Below are 23,374 nucleotides of genomic sequence, written 5' to 3'. Positions count from 1 at the left end.
CTAGCATAAAACCATTGAAATTCCCACGTTATAGTTAGTTGGACTCACTATAACTTGCGCGTGCAATGCACTGCTGATGACGTCACATATTACATCACTCATGACATGGTCAGTGACATCACTCATGACATCACTGATGACACCATCCAGTGAATGTCTGTCTTTGTGAAAAATAAATATTAGTGAGTAATGTTTAAATATTTAAATATATGTATTAGTGTTTCACTTTGTGTATAAGTGGCTACATGGGTTGGTGAGTAGCTACATGTGTATGTATATGGGTTATTAGATGTTTTTTTAATATCAGTATGAGTGTCTATATGGTTTGGTGAGGGTATTACTTAGCACATAGATGCATGAATGACTGACTTTCTGTTTGTATGTGTTTTGAAGACAGCATATGTGCAGGACTGTATGGGTGGATGAGTGTGTATATGTGTGTGTTAGTGAGTGAATGACTGTCTCACTAGTGTCTTTATCAGTGACTACATATCTTTTAATGTAGTATATATGAATATTAATGTATAGAAGTAAGTATATGTGAGAGTGAGGGATTGTAAGAGTTCCTGTTTAAATAAGTATGTTTTTCTATAAGTGATTGTTTAACAGAGTAAATATGTGTATGTTTTCTTAGAAGTAAGGTGGTAGTTTGTGTATAGCTGTATATGCAAATAAATGGATGTTCAATAGTTTATTTGCATGTGTGAGTATGTGTATAAGTAACTTTTGGATGACTGTCGTTGTGTAACAGGATATATAGGTGTATCACTATATATGATGAGTGAGTATATGTACGAGTGACTACACAGAACTGTTGGTGAATGAGTGAATGTGTATATAGATGGTGGAATTACTGAATTGGTTGTTGTAACTGGTATGGGTATGTCCATTTTTTTGAAAATTTTACTTTCTATTTTTGAATATGTGTTTCAAAGGTTACATTACAGTGAAAGGAGGTCTGTTACTCTGTCACAAGGATGGTGTCATCAGTGATGTCATGAGTGATGTCACTGACCATGTCATGAGTGATGTAATATGTGACGTCATCAGCAGTGCATTGCAGACGTGCAAGTTATAGTGAGTCCAACTAACTATAACGTGGGAATTTCAATGGTTTTATGCGAGTAAAATTTCCAGCTAACTATAACTGGTGTGAAACCTATGGTTTTTTCAGTGAATTTCAAAGGTTTTTTAAATGCTAATTCCTAATTATAACTGGTGTGTAACCTATGGTTTTTTCAGTGAATATATATATATATATATATATATATATAAAATTTCTATGGCAAAATGAAACCCCTCATTTTGTTCCTTTTCAAATTAAATGTATTAAGTGTTACCACTTTATTCCAATCAAGATGACTTCAGGTGTGCCATACTTTTGTCATAAGTAAGACTGTTAGCGTTCTAGTTGTTCTTTAGAACACTCTGGGACATTCTGTCATTGGGCTATAGTTGGGCTACATCTGGCTGATATTTGGGCTACTTTTGGTTTTTTTTGTCTCTGGTGGCCATCTTTGGGCTACATTGGGCTACATTGGGCTACATTTGGGCTCTAACATATATATAGCCCAATGTAGCCCAATATATATTTTTTCAAAGTTAATTTTCGTAAAAACCACTGGAGCATATATCTTGAGACATAGCAAAGGCACATCGGGGTACCAGTCCCTACAATTTTGCCAAGTTTGGTGGAAATCCATTCAGCCGTTCGGGCTAAAAGTGAGTCCAACCGCCCTATGGAAATTAACATGGGGAAAATACGTTTTGGGAACCCCCTTTTATATCGGCCCCGCTTGACGGATCCCCCCGAAACTTGCAGGGAAGGAGCGGAGCGCAGCGAGGCAAAGTTAAGGAAAATTACAGGCAGATCCCTCATTCGGCGCCAAAGTTATTCCCAATAGAATGTTGCGGATTTCCTATGGAAAACGATCCTAACTATAACTACCTACTGGCGACCGCCAGTAGGTAAGATATATATATATATATATATATATATATATATATATATATTGGGCGGTACAGCTGAAAGGAGAGGGTGCGGCGCAGCGGCCAGAGCTGTCGACTTGGGACCCAGGGCAATTCATCCTCCTCGTACCCATGTACATCGCCTGGAAGCCCTCACTGGGAATAAGCGGCGCTATTTACATCTCCAAATTAAACGAGCTCAGGTACAAGCATCCGTTACCTAAGCCACACTCTATTATTGTTTAATTGCCGCACAGGACGGTTCACTTGAAATTAAATTTTGTGGTGGTGAATTAAACAAACATTGGGGGGCTCAGACGATTCCCCACCGAGCGCCCCCCACCCCCCACGCCCCCCTTGCAATCCCATCACGGCAGTCCTGCCATCAAAGATGGGAAGAAAAAAAAACATTGCGGGGAGGGCGCCCCCTTCCGCACTGTCCTTAAACCCCAGCCTAGATCAGTGTCACCGAGAAGCATTAATTAAATGAAATTTATTCTCTTTTCGGTGTCTGACACGCTGCGGAGGAATGCCAGCTAATCACGGAGTGTTAATTGGGGCCAGCCAGACACTTGGCTTCCCATTAAACCCCGCCAGCACTTTCTGCAGGGAGCAGGCTGCGGGGGCTTAAAGACAGATGAATAACAGTTCACGCGGGGGTGCTCTGAAGATGCGAAGGATGGACGCACCTTGTCAGAAACTGACAAAGAAATACACATTTTACGCTTTTTGCCAGGAAACAGCGTGGCTAACGAGGGGTCATGTTGTATAATTGGATTTTGACAAATATGCCACAAGAGACTAAACACAGATGGTTCCACATGGTTTTGATGACGCTTGTTCGTGGAAAAATTACAGCTCCTCAAATAAAAAGCAGGTACTTGAAGAGTTATGTCCTGCTTTTGGTGCACGCCACAATTTGTGAGCTAGTTTGGTTTTTTCCAGAACAAAACTACTGAAAGCGTACCCCTTCAATGCATTTTGTTGGACATTGACTCGCTGTAATGTTTTTCGTGGACTTCAACGCTCACCCGGCAGATGTGTTCAGTATTCGCTTTAGGTGAATGAACGAGATAGGTGGCGTGCAGTATGTACATAAAAAGCGTATGATGGAAATCGGACGTAAAACGAAACCGCAAATATTCATGTACTGGCATTCTTCATAGCGCTTCGACAAGACAAAGCGCCTTTATTTCGCACAGGTTTAATATCTGGAGGGGCCGCGCCTCTGGGGACTGTTGAATTCCCTGCAACAGTCACAGCCACTGAAAAATGCAGATTCCATGACAATGTACTTCATGTTAAAGGGTGCAGCTGAAACTGAAACGGGGTGCATAGGCATCTAAAGGCGTCATACCACGAACCCATGGCGGTGCTGGCAAAACCCGCACAGCGCCTAGAAGCCGCAATCGTGGCACCATGCATTTTGAAGTAAATAAATTGCCAGCGCGTTTCAAAGGAGTGTACTCCATGGGGCGAACCTCCCGACCTAAACGGGTAAAAGCGCTTTTCATTTAGCGCTGCACCAATGATTGCACTGTACTTTATGGCTATCAGCTGCCACTCACGTCACCCGCCAATGCACCTTCTAGCGCCTTCTACAGGGGCGTAACGTTTCCAAAGCCCTTCGGGGCTGATTTACAAACCCCTTGCGCAGCCGGTGCGCCACTCCCCCCCCCCCTCCCCCCCCATTTTAGAAGTGGCCCACCGGCAGCGCAAGAGGCTGGTAAATAAGCCCCTTCCAGTTTTAGCGGACACGCTAACAGACGCCGAGGGGCACTGATTTCTTGACTTCAAGGAAAATTACTATATGTTACCAACACCACACAGCTAGAAAATAGCAGGGGTTTCAACGCCTCCCGCCCCCTCCAGAGTGAATGCCATCACAAGTTTGCCGCAGGTTGGCCACATCTCCCGTAGTTACCAATGGGAAGGATGTGCTACGAAGCGGCCGCTGGGTGTGGCCAACAGCATTTTTTAAACACGTTTACTGATTGGGCCTCTTGGCGCTAGAGGAGTTCACAGCAATTGCCCTTAGAGAATTTTACACCACCACAGGACTCAGTGAGCGCCACTACTCCATTGACGTCATTCAACACAGTTCACGAGGAACCCCCGAAATTGTGTTACCCGCCCCCCACCACCACCACCCAACCCCAGCGCCAACCAACCATCGTTCTAGCGTCATTTTGATTTGACCAAACAGTGGGCCTGGCTTTTTGCAGATGTATAGCGCTATACCTGTGAAGCCGTGTACAGGCAGGTCACCGAGAAACAAGACAAGACGAGGAAAGCGAGAGAGACTGCTGGGGACGGGAGGGTAGAGGGAGGAGGGAGACTGGATGGAGGCGAGCTGGGAGTGAGAGTGCAGGGAGGTGGGAGGTTACAGGGCAGAGGAGCGCGCAGGACGAGAAGCGCCGAGAGGGAGCCTGCCGGAGCAGGGAGCTACGTAAAGGGGCCGGACTACGACAACAGATGAGACTGACAAGAGAGAGACAAGCAGCGTGAAGGGGAGACACGGACAGCGGGGGGTGGGGGGACGAAACGGGCACACGGACAGCGGGAGGGGGGGGGGCGGGATAGGTTTAAGAAAAGCCCTTAGCGGCTCCCGCGAGCTGAGGAGCGCTTGTTTGTGTTGCAGCAGGGGCTGAAATCACTCTCCACCGGGCGCCATCTTCAAAGAAATGCCCACACAAACCTAAACAAAAAAAAAAAAAAAACACCGCCCACCACCGCAATGACGTTGTCAAAGGGGCAGGATGAGAAAGAAGAAAAAAAAAAAAAAAAAAAAAAAAAAAAAAAAAAAAAAAATCGCCGGGAACGCCCACCAATCGCCTCGCTGCAAGACGGACGCCTCTCTCTTCCAATGGCTAGCTTCCATTTATGGAGCTAGCCAATGGAAGAAGGGGCGGATTCAAGTCCACCATACTCTAAACAAAAGTTTTCGGCGTGGGCGGAGCACTACTTTGCAGTGCTACGGCCAGGTCGAAGCCTAAAAAGGGCCAGTCCTCATAGGAGGTTACAAATGAAGACAAGGCGGTGCTAAGGAGGGACTAACAGGTATATTAACGAATCAGAAGCCAGCATTTACAAAGGACAATGACACAAGCCAATGAAAAATATGGGCAGAGAGTGGGCGGAGCTTCAAGCCCATACTCAAATACAGCATGCCTTACACAACAGGTCATGCCAAGGCTCAACCTAAAAAAGCAGTTACCAAGGCCTGGATGGGTGCAGATTCTACATTTTAGATCTCTGAAACACAGGCGCCAAGAGACTCCACAGGGATATAAGAATCTAGGCCAGCCTCCCCACGCACTGAAACCTCAACTTGTGCAACAATCACTGTGGCCTCAAATGAACCCTTTCACAACTAGCTGGAAGTGAAGGACCAACACAGTAATAGAGAACACAATTTTTTACTGGCATGGGCCATATTTGACCTTCATCGCTCCTTCAAAATGCCCCTCTCACCGATCATCTGGGTGTACCTGTATCTTGATGCCAGGGGTGACAGTGTCCACGTTGATCTGCGGTTTCATTTGTGTTATTTTGAGAACACTATTCGGGGTTCTGACTTTTAAAATCCACTCTCCACTTTCTACTTTTGCCTCAGCATAGAGCAAATTCCCCTACCCATCCTAACTCCTCCTTGTAGCACCCTGACCCACCAGACTGACCTTTCTTGCGCTTTCATTGCACACAGTCGGGCTTCATTCCAGCATTCAGGGCATCAATGCTCATTCCCCTTACCTTACATTGTATTTGTAGTCTGGCACTCCTTCGAGAAAAGACATATGGCAACAACAAAAGAGAAAAGACATATAGCAACAGCAAACGATCTGTCGACGGCTGCAGAAGTGTATACTTTGTTTTACTCTCAGTACCCATATTATTTCTTCAGATATTTTTACAAAGTTTGTTTCATTTGCAAAACAGAGCTGAAATTAATATAAACAGAATATTAAAAGCTAATGTTTCTGAACTGGGCAGTTGACTGGAATTCAGAAAAGCAGTTAAGGCCAAGATGTTTAACTCCTGCTCTGCACCTTCTGTATATTCATGATCTTACCCTTTTCACTAGACATGACATCTCTAGCTCCTAGTTCGAACTTCTTTAGATTGCTAGAGCCATACAGACTCTACAGCAGTTGGAAATATGGACTAGATGGTCAATGCCAAGATTTTCTCTCCAAACGTTCAAAATCACCAAGTTTAGATTTTATTTTTGAAACCGTGCATATTGTTTCCACTGATTTTATGCATATTTTGAATGGGTTTATGTGGACTTTTTTCTTCAATTAATATTTCAGCCGCTTTAAAGATTCCATATCATTGTTTACTATTCTGTTCACAACACAACTTTCTATCATGATACACCACACACTAACATTAAACAAAACCCACTGACCAGATCTACTAACAAAGATCTAATACAGCCCAGCTATACCAGAGTGGCTTCTACTGTAAAATTCAAAAGTTTGTGCTACAAATAAACACTATTCCTACACCTACTACCCTCAGTCCCTACGTCCATTGGAAATGGGTATGACTATTGGCCAAGGAGATGCATCTATTACTAGCAAAGTCATTTTTTCTTAACAAAAGGAACACCCAACTCATACATACAGCTGAATGTATAAGACATAGGCAACTGAGATTGGTGCCAGAACACAACACTTAACACAACATCACAAGTTTAATTGGACTTCCGTCAAAGCACAAGGTGGGGTTGCGAATCCATACACATTTAAACATTTAGCGGATTTCAAACCCAAAGCGGCGTTTTTTTAAATCTCAGTAAGGAATACATAGCTTGGAGGGAGGCAGCAGTTGCCTTCCATCCTTGAAAGTCAAAAACTCTCTGCGATCTTGGTAAACATTGCGGATGTACTTTTACAAAGGATGCTTTGTTCCCAATCGGAGAACACTGATCATGCTGTACAAGAAAATGGATTACAAGACTGTAATTTACAAGTAAAGACCTCTTTATTTGTAAATTACCTGGGCCTGGTTATAAAGTAACCAACATGCAAAGGGACTGCAATATAGAATCAATACTGTTATGTTAGAGTACAGACTGCTCAGAAAACTGGGCAAGGCAGAAAGGTGTTTAGAAAACTACAAAAGACTGTCTAAAAGTTGTTAAGCAAAGGCAATGTATATGAATAATTGGATTTGCTTGCAATACCTGCTGTTTGGCTCTTGATATCCATGTCTTCAGAAGTAAGTCCAGGCGCGTTTTGTGGTACTTCCTTGTAGTTTTCACAGCAATAAAGAGGTCCTCAAACTCTAGAGCATACTTCGAGGAGTTAATGGATGAAGTCAGAACACTTTGGTGTTCTTCAGGGTTATCCGTAGGACCTCCAGATTTCTCATCTGGGTTTTCTCTGCCAAGGATGTAGGCCCTCCAGTCCTCTACGTTACCATTGTCTTCAAAATGTGTGATGTCTGTAGTGTGCGTCGGAGGTTTCTGTTGTGCATGTTCAATTCCTGGGAGAGCGAACTGTTTGTCACAGGTGGCATTAAACAAAGGTGGTGCTCGTGGCTGCGGGTAAGTTCTGGGCCTCCAGGGAGTCTTAGTTTTGGGTATGAATAGCAGAAGAAAAGTGCAAAAGATCACAGACACCAGGAAACAGATTTTGCTAAGCCAAAGGCAAGAGAAGTTCATTCTTCAGCCCAGCTCAGCACCCTGAGCGGATGCCATGACAGGTTCAGGTGGCATTGTGCTACATACTACACTGCCCTGCAGAAGAAGAGAGACAAAAGTTATGTCAAGAAACAGGAGGTTTGCTCTCAGGTTCAGATATGTATGAATCAAGTTTAATGCTGAACAGCAGCTTTATAACAGAAATAGCCAAACAAGGAACCCGAAAGAGTTCTCAAACTAAGGCACTGTAAAACAGTGATTTCAAGAAATGAAAAATTCCTCTAGAGACAGACCTCAAAACTGTTGTTTTTTTTCCAGATGATGGTGATTTTCAGAGACAAACAGCCGACATGTGCATGGAAGGTACTAATAATTTGCTAACGTTACATGAATTTACAGTGGTTATAGCGTTTTGTACTTTTACATACCAATAAAGTATACAAGAAATGGAGTGTCCCTCACTAGGGATTCATGATATTTTACGGTACTAAAAATATTTGCAATATTTATACCTTAAACTCTCGACCCATTGTTTTCACTGTATTGATATTGGTATTTTTTTCACTCTCATTTACTTAACATAGATTGAAAGAATGTTATAGTATATTTAATTATGGCAGTGAGGAATGGTCTAGTTGAGATGGAAGATTGCATTTAGCTGCAATGTTGAATACGACAGGTACTTTGCCAAGATTTGGCAATTCTGCACCTGTAAATTTGGTACTTTACCAAGTTTAGGCAAATTTGCACCTTAAAACTTGATTTCAATCTTTTTTCCAACCGTGAATTTTGTATTTTTTGCACTTTTACCCCTTTCAAATCAATAATTAAGTAACTATTGATTATTTTTTATTCAACATGGACATGTCATGAGAACAATAGGATAGTAGGGCAAGTTTACATGGTACCCAGCATTAGCTAACCATCTCTGCAAGTTTAAACTTTCCATGATTGGGATTATGAAACAACATCTTCAAGTACATTACGAGTCTAAAGCCGATGTTACTAAGTTTAAAACCGTCTCTTCGTAATATCAGTGTTTTGTGACAATGGCTATGATTGACTGTTTGAATCATTGTTCCTTTAAAAATATACTTTTAATTTGGGATGTTGTTTTTTTTGTAAATGAGAACGGGTCAAACCAACCTCTTTTTAAACACCCTGCACTTGTAATCACATGACCCAGACGAAGGCCTCTGGCTGAAACGCATAGGTCATTCGTTTCCTGGTGCACTTGGCACTTTGCATGCTTTATATGAAAATTAAATGGAGAAAAAAAACAAAAATAAAAATGGTGATCGCTGAATAACTCTAACCTGCCTTGGTCTTGCTGATGAGAGTGCTGCCTTTCTGTGACCCTCTGGGACTTTGGTGTTTACAACGGAGGGAAAACATGGGAAATCCAATATATATATATATATATATATATATATATATATATATATATATATATATATATATATATATATATATATATAGTTGGTTGATAGCTTTATTTCGATATGCAGATATCTTAAAAGCATTACATACAAATATAAAACTGCAGATCAAAAAATTTAAAAAACATTCAAGGCTAACAATAAAATAGTACCACTATAGATACAATAAATTAGTTTAAAAAAACGAATTACATTGATATAGACAGTCTTTTGGAGCGAATCAACCATGTCCATTTAAAAAATTTTGAGACAGCACAAACTATGGGAGGGGAGGTGTCGGTTTGTAAGATACGTAATGCCACAATATGTTCGCGAGTCCCTAATAGTCTAAATATAGGTTTAAGCCAACATCTCCTTGAGCGGGAATAATCGGGGCACTCAAAGAAAATGTGCGACACCGTCTTGGGCCTGGTGGAACAAAGGGCACAAAAAGGTGACAACTGCACATGCGAGTTCCATCTGGAAAGGAGATCCCCTGTTGGAAGGGTGCCCACTCTGAACTTGAAATACAGGGCACTATCGATTGGCAAAGTAATCAGATCAAGGTAGGGTTTGTAGGCCACCACGTCCTTAGTTCTTAGGAAGACTGTGGTGGAGGTGCAGTGGCGGGGGTAGCTGATTAATTTGGAGGAGACCCATTCCCAGTAAACATTTTTCAATATGGCTTTGGGTGGAGCAGATTTAGAAGCCCAATGGGCCCCCAGACCCAATTCCCCCAAAAGGTTTTTAACGTCCCTTAACCATTGGATCTTGTACCAGCCCCCCAATTCCATCACCTCAGACAGCCCGTCAGCCTATGGTTTCAATTCAGGGACCCTCCATAAGCGGGCCCATAAGAGCAGTGGCCGGAGGCTAGCCTGGTCTTTTATCGATTTGCAGCCCACATCCAACAACACCGGAACTGTAGGGGTGCTCAGGGGGGAGAGCCAAAAGGTCTTTCATAAATTTACTTTCTGACTTAGATAGAGCCTCCAGATTGCAGAGGCCCCAAAGCTCCGCCCCATATAACGCAGCTGTCACCCCTTTAGCTTTGTAGATGTCAATTATAGGTGCCACAAACTGTTTCGAAGAGGCGCGATACTCCCTTAGTAGAGCACCCCCCACCCTTTTGTGACTAAGGGTCATTTTGTTGATATGTGGAGTCCAGCTCATAGAATCGCTCACCCGTATTCCCAAATAATCAAATTCCGAGACTTCAAGAGGTACAGAGTTCAGGGCTGGAGCACGTCCTAATCTTCGAGGTGGGTGCATGATTAGGTATTTTGTCTTTTCTACGTTGATCACCAAGCCCCTTGCTGTACAAAAGTCCTGAAAACGGTTCAAAAGCTTCTGGAGACCCTGCGGAGTCTTGGCAATGAGAAGAGTATCGTCCGCGAACAGCAGGGTAGGGATCCGCACGCCCCCCAGAGATGGTGCGTCTGCAGGTTCTTGAAGCAGATGCTCTACCACACCATTAACATACAGAGAGAATAGTGTGGGAGCTAGTACGCATCCCTGTCGGACGCCCCTGCAGACCGGGATCCTTTCTGTCTTTTCCCCATTCTGTCCCCAACGCACCTGGGCGTAGTTGTCTGTGTGGAGTTTGATCAGAAGAGACAGAATGTAAGGGGGCAGCCCAAGACCTTGCAGAACCCTCCAGAGTTCCTCCCTAGGAACCAGGTCAAAGGCAGTCTTTAAGTCAATAAAGGCCAAGTATAGACTGCCTTTGCCCAGTTCCACCACCTTCCATCGAAGTAACATCAATCTGAATACCTGCTCGATGGTCTCCGTTCCTGAGCGGAATCCCGCCTGAAAATCTGACAGGATATGGTTTTCGTCGACCCAGTGTAGTAGCCTCCCCAGGATCACCTTACCCACCACCTTTTGTGTCGAGTCAATCAGGCTTATCGGCCTGTAGTTCCCCGGGTTGTCCCGGCAGCCCTTTTTAAATATAGGGACGACCTCTGCCCCTTTCCAGGAGTCAGGAACCGTGCCTCCCATCGAGATGGCATTCAAAAGAGCGGATAACAGTTAACTCCATTCGGACGGATAGGCCCGGAGCAGGTCCCCTGGAAGGCCATCGGGGCCTGCTGCCTTCAGGGGTATCAATGACTTAATAACGTTTACAACCTCCCGTGGAGTGAAGGGATCCAAATTGCTAGCCTGTACCGAAAAAATAGGGGTAAATGGCACGCTGAGGGACCCTTCTGCCGGTGAGTATAAAGCCCTGAAGTGGTTAAACCAGGTCTGAGACGAGATGGTGCAAGTCCTCAGCGTATCGTCTGGTCTATTCCTGGATCCCAACAGTTTCCAGAAGCCTCTAGCATCCTTTTCCCCGACTAGCGGCCAGGAGATCCGCCCAAAATTTTTCCTCCCACTCCTTTTTCGCTAATTTTAAGGTTTGGGTGTAAGTCTTCCTAGCCATCCTAATCCTAGTTTGGGATTTTAATTTTACTGCTTCCACCAGGGCTTTCTTGCTTGCCCCGCATTTGTTGGTATATATACCAGCCTTGTTTTTTCAATGGGCATGCCGTGATTTTCCCCCCGAAGCTCTGCTTCGAACAATATACAGGTTACTGATGGCCAAGGACAGATCACAAAACATCCCAAGCACCTCCTCGTGCCCACCCTCAGGGGAGTCCAGAATGCCTTGGGCAGTGGTCAGAAGTGATGATATGACTGCAACCTTATCTTCAGATAGGATAAGTTTTGGCCACTTCAGCCGCCTTCCACAGTTCGAGACAGATGTTACCCCCTGTTTGGCAATAATACAGGACCAAGAGCTCTCCTTGCCATCCTGCCACCAAGGAGTCAGAGCGAGAGAGAGCAGGTTGTGGTCGCTCTCAACGGATGGAATGACTTCCATGTCCCTCACCGAACTCCATAAGCACACGTCAAGCAGGATGTAGTCAATTCTAGACGTGTGGTTGGGCCTGTTGTAAGTATGGGCTCCCACCCTATCAGAACTTGACCTCCCATTAAGAGCCCTCAGGTTGAATTCCATATTGAGTGTATTTATCTGGATTGCAACTTCAGACCACTTTTTAATCGGTGTTAACTCTAAGGTAGGGATCCCCCTCCTTCGATCCCCCTCCTCCAAATCCAAAGTGTCGTCCGAGCCCAAAGGCTCGAACGTACAGTTTAGATCGCCCGCGACCAGAGTACAAGATTTAAATGGTGATGACCTTAGAAGCCCCTCTAGGAGTGCAATGGTGTCCGACTGTCTGCCTCCCTTTGTGCCCCGAGCATAGATGTTATAGATATTCAAGAGGGCACGACCCCGGGCGTCTTTTAAGGTAATATTGAGGAGATCGGGGCAGTTCGTCTGATGTTCCTCTACTCTACAATTTAAGAAAGTTGCCACCCAGATGAGGAGGCCACCCGATGGATGTCCCCTCCCTGAAGCCGGGAAGACAGCTGGAATAGAGTAGGAAGAATATCCCGCCTTGTAGGCGGGCTCCCTTCTCCATGTCTCCTGGAAAATACAGATGGAGTGCTCCTCCACGAGGGCATTCCAATCCGGCAGGGGCAGCTTCCTGTCGATTCCGGCCACATTCCAGCTGAAAATCCTAATGCCTGGATCCGTTACAGCCTGGCCTGGGCCGGGCACGGCATCACCACAGGCTCCAACCCCCTCCGGAACAAGGGATCCACTGCCCTCCCCGCTGTTCCCCTGCCCCCCGCCCACAACCCGGTTAACAAAAGGGGCTGTGTGTTTTGCTGTTAAGGTGGGTGGGCTGGTCAGCGGTGCAAAAGGATGGGCAACCCCGCCAGCTTCAGAAACCCCCAAAGTCCCCCTGTGGACATCCTCAAGTCAATGCCCAAAAGGGCCCCAGTTCGCACCTGGCCATACTGCCTGAGGGTGGAGCTGTGGCACCATCAAGTACTCAACACGGCCGTTACTTCCGTGGTGTGTTGCAGCGCAGGGAAATTCAGTCCGATGCATAGCAGGCCGTGGATAGAAGTAAGTTAGATCCACCACGTCGATGCCTGGGCTGCCCCCTACTGGATTTGGGTTACAGATTGTTTGGGCAACTCTGTTGTCTTTAAAGTTTACTACTACACAATCTCCTTCTAGGCGTTTCTTACCCTTTCCGATCCAGCCTGCCCTCCTCACACCAAGTATCGACCCGTCCATACCTCTAGGGAGCGGTCTGTTGGTTTGTAGCCAATGCATAGTTTTGTTCATTAGGGCCTGATGGCTTTCAAAGTTGCTGTCCCTCAATATAGGGACGTTGACAAGATGGCACTCTGGGGGGAGATTTACTGGAGGGCTCCTTGGGGACGTTTTCGGCAGATTGACTGCCGCAGAGCGTGCTCCCGAGTGGGTCTCAGCTTTTTTAGCCTGGGGAGCATGGTTCGTGCCCCTGCTTTTGGCCACACCGTGGGCCGGTTGATTAGGCTTAGCCGCATCTTCAGCAACTGACAACTTGACGTTGGCAGAGTTGATGTTTAGGACTTTTGGTGGCTCGAGGGAACTTGAATGGACCTGGACCGTATGGGTACTAGTCCCTGACTTGGGCACTGTGGGAGCTAAAGAAGCAGTGGGCAAGTCATTGCAGACTGCGACAGCCGGAGTAGACGATGTTGTGGGTACAACCTGGACCACATCATCAAGTACACGCTTACCCATACTCCCACCCATAGAGTCCTCCCTAGTTCTTGACTGGACTTTGATAAGAGTTTTCATAGAGAAAAAATTATCTAGTGTAGACTGCTCAAGCCTATCCAGTCTTTCCCCTAGGCCCTTAACCTGTGCAATAAGCGGGGTTATTAGAGAGTTAATCAAGACCTCTAATTGGGAGAGAGGTACGGGGTCGCGCTGCCTTGCTGGATTTTCGGGGACGTTTACATTTAACTGCTCAGCATCTGGTGTAATGCTAAAGGAAACATACCCTCCTCCCGTCTCAGGAATAGTTGGAGCTGAACCGTTGCATGGCTTAGGGAGTAAGGCCCTTACAGCTTGCTGCCTCGAGCGCTTGTGTAGTAAGGTAAGGCTACCCTTATGAGCGCTCGCAACCCTTTTCCTTTTCCTAAGAACTATGGGGTCATGAGCTGGACACTGCTGAGGCAGAACCTGAGGGGAGCCTTGGTGTGGCAGAGGCTGATCGTTGCCGTTCGTGAGACACGGGGATCAGTATTACTTACACCCAAGCCCACCGGACTGCTATTGAAAGGGGGTGAAAGGGTTACCAAACTTTCCAGCCTATCTATACTTGCTCATATAGCTACTACCCGTGGTTGTTCATCAGTGACCCAAGAGAGGGGAAATGGGGCAGGGATGGTGGAGGGCGAGTGGGCCTGCGCTATTGCACCAAGCGAGGATCGTTTGGCAGGTAGGAGGTCTTGTGAGAGATGGCGCTCCGTCATCACAATCTCTTTCTCTATTACGGCAGCTACTCTTGTGATGAACTTATCCATTGTGCCTATCAATGTGGTCCCACGAGGCCCCTCTCCTCCACCCCTCAGGATTTTTCCAGATCGAGTTGACATCGGGGTGACTGGGCCCTCAGCCAGTTTGGAATCACCCTCAAGGCCTATTTGAGCAATTGACAGGGGGGTGGCCCAGCCCAGCCTCTGTCAGCCCCTGACTGCCACAGACTGCCCGCCCTTTGCCCGGGCTTCGCTCGGCGTCCCGCTCGCGTCCCGCTGCGCGGCTACCGTTCCTTAATGAGGGGGCGTTGCGGGCGGGGGTCGTGGTGACCAGGGGGCGCGGCGGCACTTGCTGGCGATGCGCTCAGCCTTCTGGTCAGTGTAGTTGTGGTTACTGACGCTGCTCCGCTTGCTCCGCCTCCCGTGAGCTCCTCGTTGTTCCTGGATGTCAGCAGCTCTTCAGAGCACAGGAAAACCGAGTTGCCCCTCGCTGACCGCACGAAGCGGCACCCGCGGAGCGGGTGCGGCGAGCGGTGGAGGCAATCAGCGGCAGCCCCTGGAAGGGGGAAGAGCAAACCTCGGTCGAGAGACTCTGTCCCACACGCTGTCACCCACAGGTATGATATATATATATATATACACACATACATATACATACACACACACACACACACACAAACAAAAAAGAAGCAGAGAACTCGGGGTAGTTCTCAAGTTTAGGTGGAAAGCAGCTCCTTTATAGAGCACTCTCAACACCAGTGACACTCTAGATCTGCTCACCTCGCATGTCTGCTTTTCTATCAAAGTCTTTAAGCATAGGATTAGCACAGTGCTATCCATGCCGAGATAGAAATGGGCAAAGTATTTTGCCATTTCTACAGCAAAGTTTTTAAGCATAGGACTAGCACAGTGCTGTCCTTGCTGAGCAGTAAAATGACAAAAGCCATTCATCACTCCAGGCTCAAAAGTACAGCTTTTAATTGGTAAAATATCAACCAAGCCAACCTGAAATGAATCAAATCAACCCCCGACACAGTGTTTTGCTGTAATTAGAGCTCTTCAAAGAGGTATAGCTTTGTCCAGACACAAGGGAACACCCAGTATAAGTTGTCTGCTTCTTTTTTGCATAATTTATTTGTCACTCTATTCCTAAAGGGGTATTTTATATATATATATATATATATATATGTCGCACACCCCCTCGCAACGAGGGATTGAATCCGCACTCACAAAGGTTCTCAAAGTTTTCCAATTTTTAGTTTATTTTCATAATATCAGCTAATCAGTCACAAAACCGACGCGTTTCGCTGCTCCCACACGCAGCTTGCTCACGGTTAAACATTAGATTCGTTCTGACCCCTCCTATTTCTACAGGGTAAAACGCCAAACAAATTCCTTTACAACACCTCACTTCCTGTATCACAATCGGAAGTGACCTGGGGATTGTAGTTTTTAGCTGTTTCAAAAACTACAATATCACGTTATGTATTACATGAATATTTTTGTATGCATTCATTGTGAGCATGTTTCAGTACATTATGTATTACGTTTTTGTGAGTGTGTATCCTATTGTGGTTAATTCACATATCTTCGATCATTTCATCAACAATACATTGTTGTGCCCCCCAGTGGGCTCTGAAGCACTACATTTATCAAACCAATTAACATGATACAGATTGTATCTTATATTGTGCTAACTTCGCGCTATCTCATCATTACTTAGAAAGAAACAAAACCAATCACAAACAATGAGAGGAAGGGGAAGAGGTCGCAAATGGGTCCCAAGATCAGGGACAGCCCCAAGAAACCAACAAGAAGAGGCAAAAGGAGAAAGTGGCCCCCAAAATATAGGAACGGAGACAAGATCGATGCGCAAAAGAAATCAGAAATAGAGTGGTCAGATATAGCTGACAATGACGAACAATTGGAGATTATCAACTTATCAAATAGAAACATCAGTGAATATGAAACATCACTTTTGAAAAAAGGTATCAATTTCTGTCCGTCAGAATCAATAAACATGGCACAAACTCGTATTGATGTATACAAATACATAAGGAAAATAAAATTGGCAAAAATATTTGAAGAAAATGAACAAATGGCAAACTTTACAAAACAAAAAAAGAAAAAAAAGAATGGATAACATACAAGAGGAACAAGGACTTACAACTGAAGATTTACCGGCATTGGCGAATCTTGTTAATTTGGATATAACAAATGAGGAGGAAACAATTCCAGAATCAGGAATATGCCCCCAAAAGGGCGCAGGTTTAAGCAGCATGAAAAAACCATCAAAATTCTATCCACAATTACCACCTGGTAATAAAATTGATATCTTCCAGGAAGCCATCATCAATGAAATTTACAAAATCAAGGGAGGTAAATATCAAGACAACCTAAATGAAAAAGAGAGAATGGCTTTGAATGATCTAACAAAAGACAAGACAATAACAATAAAAATGGCGGACAAGGGAGGTAATATTGTTATTTTAAAGACTGAAGACTATGTGGCAGAAGCACATCTACAATTGGGAGACAAAAAATACTACAGAAAATTGGATAAAAATCCAACAAACCACTTTAAAGAGAAATTAGACAAAAAACTCGAAACATGGAATGACCAAAATCTAATAGACCTAGATGAAAAGAAATTTCTTACAACAAATCATCCAGTGGTGGCTACAATTTATTTTCTACCCAAAGTGCATAAAAATCCACTCAGACCACCAGGGAGGCCCATTGTTTCTTCAAAAGGGTCACTTATGGAACCAATAGCCAATTACATTGATTTTTTCCTAATGCCCTTCGTGACCAATTTGAGTTCTTATTTACGTGATACCACTGACCTATTGAAACATCTCGAAGATTTGCCTTGGCAATCGAACTATATGCTGGTCACAATGGACGTAGTATCTCTGTATACTAACATTGAAAATGACATTGGATTAAAAGCATGCGCACACTTCCTGAAAGACAGAGATATACAATTTAAAAAACACAATCAAATGCTTATTGATATGGTGGAACTATGCTTAATTCAAAATGTTTTTTTATTTGGAGAAGAGATCTTCCAACAAGTAAAAGGATGTGCGATGGGCTTTTCATTCAGCCCAGCCTATGCATGTCTTACAATGGGCTGGTTCGAACAGCAAATTGCATGGCACCCTGATAATGACTTCTACGTGAATAAAATCGCAAAATGGGTCAGATACATTGATGACCTTTTGATTGTATGGGAAGGAACCAAACAAGAATTTGATGCATATTTCCAAATCCTGAATTCGTCAAATACTAATCTTAAATTCACGTACAATATCAGCCAAACTAAAGCTATATTTCTAGACACAGAAATATACATTCAAAATGAACGTGTAGAAACAACATTACACAGAAAGGAAACCGCAACAAACTCGACTCTACACACAAGCAGTTTCCACAAAGCTTCAGTGAAGGAGAATATTCCGTATGGAGAATTTTTAAGAGTGCGCAGGATTTGTTCGGAGGAGAAGGAATGGAAAACCACGAGCTATGCAATGGCACAGAGGTTCAAAAATCGGGGATACAACAAAGAGGTCTTCAAAAAAGGGTGGAATAGAGCCAACACCAAAGAAAGAAAGGATGCACTAACTTTGAAACGAAAAAACACAGCATCCACCGATAAATCAGAAGACAGAAAAGTAAGATTGATTTTGGATTACACACGAGAATCCAAACAAATTGTAAGGATTATCAGAAAAAACTGGAAACTGCTACAATTGGACCCAACTGTTAACAAAATTATGGGTAAACATCCTGAGATAACATATAGAAGGGCGAGAAACCTTAAAGATAGACTCATACAAAGCCATTATAAAGACCATACCAAAAAAGCAAAAGGCATTCAATGGATGAAAACCAAAGGGTTCATAAAATGCCAGCACTGTAAGGTGTGTCAAATAGCAGTAAACAAAAAGGAGGTGTTGATGCTCAATAACAAAATGTGGCAAATCAAAGAACTAATCAACTGTTTGAGCACACATGTAGTATACGTGATTGAATGTCCGTGTGCACTGAAATATATCGGCAGCACCAAAAATGAATTGAAAAAAAGAATCCTTGAGCATGTAAGAGCCACAGTGAATAAAGATAGAAACAATGCTGTGGCAAAGCATATGGAGACTGTGGTAAATAAATAAATAATACCCTATTTTTGACTAGGCATATAGCATAACAGATAGCTCAATAAATAAGAGTCAAGATTCGAGGTAGTAGGAGTTTCTGCAGGTTTATTACAGCATAAGGACAGGATCAGGACAACCTGCATAGGATGACCCAGCAGGGGAAAAGAGGCCCAGCAGCTGCTGGGGCTTGGTCTGGGATGAGCGCGCTAACTTTTAATAATAATACATGAACTTATATACATAGCGCAAACACATAGCATTACATTGCAGTAGGCGTAGCAGTGGGTGGAGCAGAAGGCGTGACGCGTAGCAGTCGCGAAAGATAACAGTAAAAGTATGTGTAACTGGGCGTGTACATAGACATGTGGTGCAAACGTAACAGAATATGTCATGAATGGGGCGGAAACATAGGAGGGGGCTACCTAAGGAGCCGGGACCTCTAACCTAATGGTGCGCGCAAACTGGCAATGACGTATCACTAGGAGAAGCTGGGGGCTATGAACTCTGTGCTAGGAGCAGAGACTAAAGTCTGGAGGGTCGGAGCGACATGTACCTAAACCCTATCTGGTATCTGATGTTTAGGGAACATGTTGATATAAACTAGAAGTCATGAGGGGAAAAGCTAACTTGATTCTAAGACTGGACCATGCATTATTCTACATGTAGTGCGTGATGAAGAATACTAAATGACCATTAAATACAGTATTTCTCTAACATGGAGACGAGAAGGCTAGACAATGACGGAAACTATTGATGCAGTTCAGTAGCTTAGGAATGCAGAGAAGGAGGACTGAACTGATAGCTGGAACTATAACATACTTTTGGCAGACTCAGAGGCAGAGCCAGGCTGCACCGGGCACTGCGAGGCAGGAAGTAAGTGAAGGGTCGAGGATACAGGTGGGGGCTGTATCGCTCCTCAGCGAGGCTTTTAGGAGACAGGAGCTGAATCTGATGTCCAGGCCCTGTTGAGGCCTGGAAACGGGGACTTTATAATGGAATAACGTGCACACTGAGAAACGTGGCAACGTAACTTTACATAGGCCTGATATTCGTAGTATTCACGAGGACTGGAAACTGGCATACTAGAGGTGGACACAACTGTAATTGCGTCATTAATCGGACATGGGGAATAACATATGCATATTGGTCATGCACACATAACATATGATGGATGAGGCGTAGGGACACAGAACATGGCAAAATTTACTTTTCCACATTCCCTCCTTGTCACTACGTTTCCATCAGGAAACATCAATATTCATGATACCATCTATCATTTCATACAGTACCATTTGCTCGTCTCGAATTATCTTGGAACGGGACTTAGAACGGGGCTTAGGACTAGGAATACAAGAGGTAGCACACATGCTGCAAATCGCAGGGCCACATTGTATACAGAGGCAGCAGCTAAATATGATCGCTACTGCTATACTTAGAAAGGACAGGACTTTCCATCCCCATGCGGAAATTATATTCCAGAACCAACCGGACCATGTCCAGGTGCCTGGATCTTGATGTAACAGATGGGCAATTTTATGAAGTCTGGTTATAGCTGAATAAACAGACGGCGCGTTATTTGGAATGAAAATGCAGCAACTAGATCCGAGAACTCTACAGGCCCCGCCCCTATCGGCCAGTATGACGTCAAGGACGAGACGATTCTGTAAAACGACAATTCTCATAAAGGATTGCTCTTCAGTTAAGTTACCTAGAGCGGAGGCAGTCTCATCTACTACTGCTTCAAGGGTTCTTGTTAACCTACGGATTAGCTTACTATTTACAACTGTACCTAAATAAGGGAAAACACCTTTATCAATATCAATAAATTGCTCTGCGGCGGTTTCAGTATAATCGACAATCGGGAGATTTCTCTTGTGTCTAGTGTGTACTAGGAAGGAATTCCTATGGTAGTCAGGTGGGGCTAGGAAAACAGGTGGCAGTAGGAAGGCAATGTAACAGGTTCCCTCCCAATCGAGGGGCAGACTAACATATGCGGTTTGACCACAAACAAAATAAGAATGACGTGAAGCTTTAAAAATAGATTTCCCACTGTCACTATACTTGATAACAGTAGTACATTCACTATGTCCTACGTGTACAGAACCATAACTACGGACACATAATTCGCCTTTGACTGGTAGTACTGAAATAGCAGGTGAGTCTGGAGTAGTATCAGACTGAACATTCAGGACCATGAAATTCGACGAATAATTACCTAAATTATACACTTCATTTTCTAGATCTAAACCTGTTCTGTGGGGGAAACCTTGCTTGTCTGGGAAACATGTGCTGTTAAGAAAAGACATATCTGTTGAGGATGACGTTAACGTGGACCATGCTCCACACGAACCATTATGTGTGAATGGATAAGGAAACAGTGGCAGAACTCCCTTTGATGTCTGGAAAGGGGGGAGTCGACCACACACCCAACAATTAGTGGCATTGCTGGTCTGGTGTGAGTAATGTAACATACGGATAAATGTGTTGTTACGCATAGCGAGGCGGTAAGAATATTCGTGAGGAGGCAGATCACTAAACGTGTGCTCTATTGTAGCATTAGCAGACTTATTTACATGAGGAACTGGAAAATACAGATAGAACGCATAGCTGGTGCAGGAAATCATAATGCTGATGAATAATATGAAACTTAGAAAAACGATACATCTGATTGAACTTTGACTGACTCTCTCACTATGGGGGTCTATTTTATACATGTCAGAAACAATCTAACCGTTTCACCTAGGGGAGGACTTATACAATCAAACTGACTGACTTATTTTACTAGACCTGAGCTTTAACTTATACTCCTGTTGCGGAGTTTTCTCTAACAGGGAAGGGGTTGTAACAATGTCTTTTGCGGGACAGTCCTTTAAAACAATGTCTTGGCAGTCTTTAAAATCCTGGGAATCCTTGGAAATGGTTTTAGAAACCGGTTTCAATCCATTGAAAAGTTTTACATGAGAAAGGTGGACCCACCCCTTCCTGCCTTCCAGCTTGACGGCAGTACGGGTGGTCAAGAGGACCTGACGTGGCTCTTTCCAACGAGGCTCCAGCGGACTTGATCTGTCAAAATTTCGGACCATCACAAGGGAACCTGGAACGATTTCATGCGGTGCCACCTCGGTGTTGTCTGGAAAGGCGGCAGCAACCTGTGAACGACATGAGTTGAGGGCAGACATCAAGGAAGCTAGGTAATCTGTCAGCATATTACATGAAACATCGGTAATACTTCGGGGTCTAGGAGTACCCCACATGTTAGGGGGGCGGCCGAATACGACCTCATACGGGGACAGACCTGATCTGGAATGTGCAACCATGCGCATATAAAACAAAGCGACTGGCAGAGCTACTAGCCAGTCCACACCTTTTTCTTTACAGACTTTTGCAATACGGGTTTTCAGGGTCTGATTATGTCTCTCGACTAGACCGGCTGCTTCAGGATGGCGTACACAATGGAACTTCCACTGGTACCCTAACAACAGGGAAACATGCTTCATTAACTCTGAGGAGAATGGCTGACCGTTATCAGAATATACGACTCTAGGGAGTCCATACCTAGGGAAAAATTCACGAACCAACTGCTTGGCAGTGGTCGCGGCTGTGTAATCTGGGACTGGATATGCTTCTGTCCATCTGGACAAAGCGCATACTACTACAAGGACATACTTGAAACCTCGACATCGCTCCATCTGAATATAATCCATCTGGAGGACCTCAAAAGGGTGGTCAGGGGGCTGGAAACCACCTTGTTCCACCGGGACACTTTTACCTGGATTAAACTGACAACATATCATACAGGTACGGACTTTCTGCTTGGCTGCAGCTCGTAAATGCTTGTTGAACCAAATGTTCTGGATACTGTCTAACATAGCTTTTTCTCCTAAATGTGCTGGACTATGTGCGGTATTGATAATGACTTGAACCATAGAGTCGGGGAGAAACCATGTGGCTCTACCCTTTGTTAACCATCCTTGACCTGTCTGGACCCCTCCTTGTTCAGACCATTTCTTGATTTCTTCGGAAGTAGCATGTAACTGGATATCTATGACATCTTGAGTAGGGTCCTTAACTGTCATGCATGTAGTCGGATCTGGAGTATGTGTCTGATTAACTGGAATGTCTAGAGTCTGTGCGGTAAGCTTGGCTGTGCGATCGGCTAGATCATTACCCTGGGAAATAATGTCAGTAACTTTCGTATGTGCTTTACATTTCATGATAGCAACGGATGTCGGTAAATGTATGGCATCTAACAGAGCTTGAATAAGGAGACCATGCTGAATCTTGGTTCCATGAGAAGTCATGAAACCTCTCTCCTGCCAGAGCACTCCGAAGTCGTGTACAACTCCGAATGCGTAACGTGAATCTGTGTAAACATTAACTTTCAGGTTCTTGGCGTGTATACAGGCTTGTGTCAGAGCGACTAGCTCTGCTGCTTGAGCGGACAGGGTATCAATACGGTGTGTTTCAATAACTTCGGTGTCAGTAGTCACGGCATACGCGGCGACTAGTTCTCCTGTACTAGTTCTCATACATGAACCATCCACATAGAGTGTCAGGTCGGGATCTGGTAACGGAATGTCTGTCAGGTCTTGTCTTGGCTTTGTCGTAATGTTAACTACTTCCACACAGTCATGTGGGTCAGGGTTCAAACTGACTGATGGTAACAGTGTAGCAGGATTCAGAACGTTGCAGCGTCTAATTTCTATGTGTGGCTGGAACAAAGTCAATTCATAACCTGTTAAACGTGCAATTGTCAAGTGCTGAGTTTGTGTTCGGTTTAAAAGAACTTCCACGGAATGTGGGAC

At 44.4% G+C, this 23,374-nt stretch overlaps 1 protein-coding gene across 2 annotated transcripts in view; it reads right to left on the bottom strand.

Moving 5' to 3' along the window:
- The window catches only part of RFNG (RFNG O-fucosylpeptide 3-beta-N-acetylglucosaminyltransferase), a 139,571-nt gene that overhangs the window by 106,152 nt on the left and 10,045 nt on the right, over positions 1-23,374 (bottom strand). For both annotated transcript variants that reach the window (XM_078653772.1, XM_078653773.1), the window contains one exon: positions 7,160-7,714. In XM_078653772.1, the coding sequence (XP_078509898.1) occupies positions 7,160-7,639 (480 nt within the window). In that variant the 5' untranslated portion in view covers positions 7,640-7,714. The remainder of the gene's footprint in view (positions 1-7,159; positions 7,715-23,374) is intronic.

This window comes from Lissotriton helveticus, chromosome 7 (genome assembly GCF_964261635.1).
Source record: "Lissotriton helveticus chromosome 7, aLisHel1.1, whole genome shotgun sequence".
Classification (NCBI taxonomy): domain Eukaryota; kingdom Metazoa; phylum Chordata; class Amphibia; order Caudata; family Salamandridae; genus Lissotriton; species Lissotriton helveticus.
Note: the sequence above shows the minus strand (reverse complement) of the source record. Positions and strands in the feature narration are given on the sequence as shown.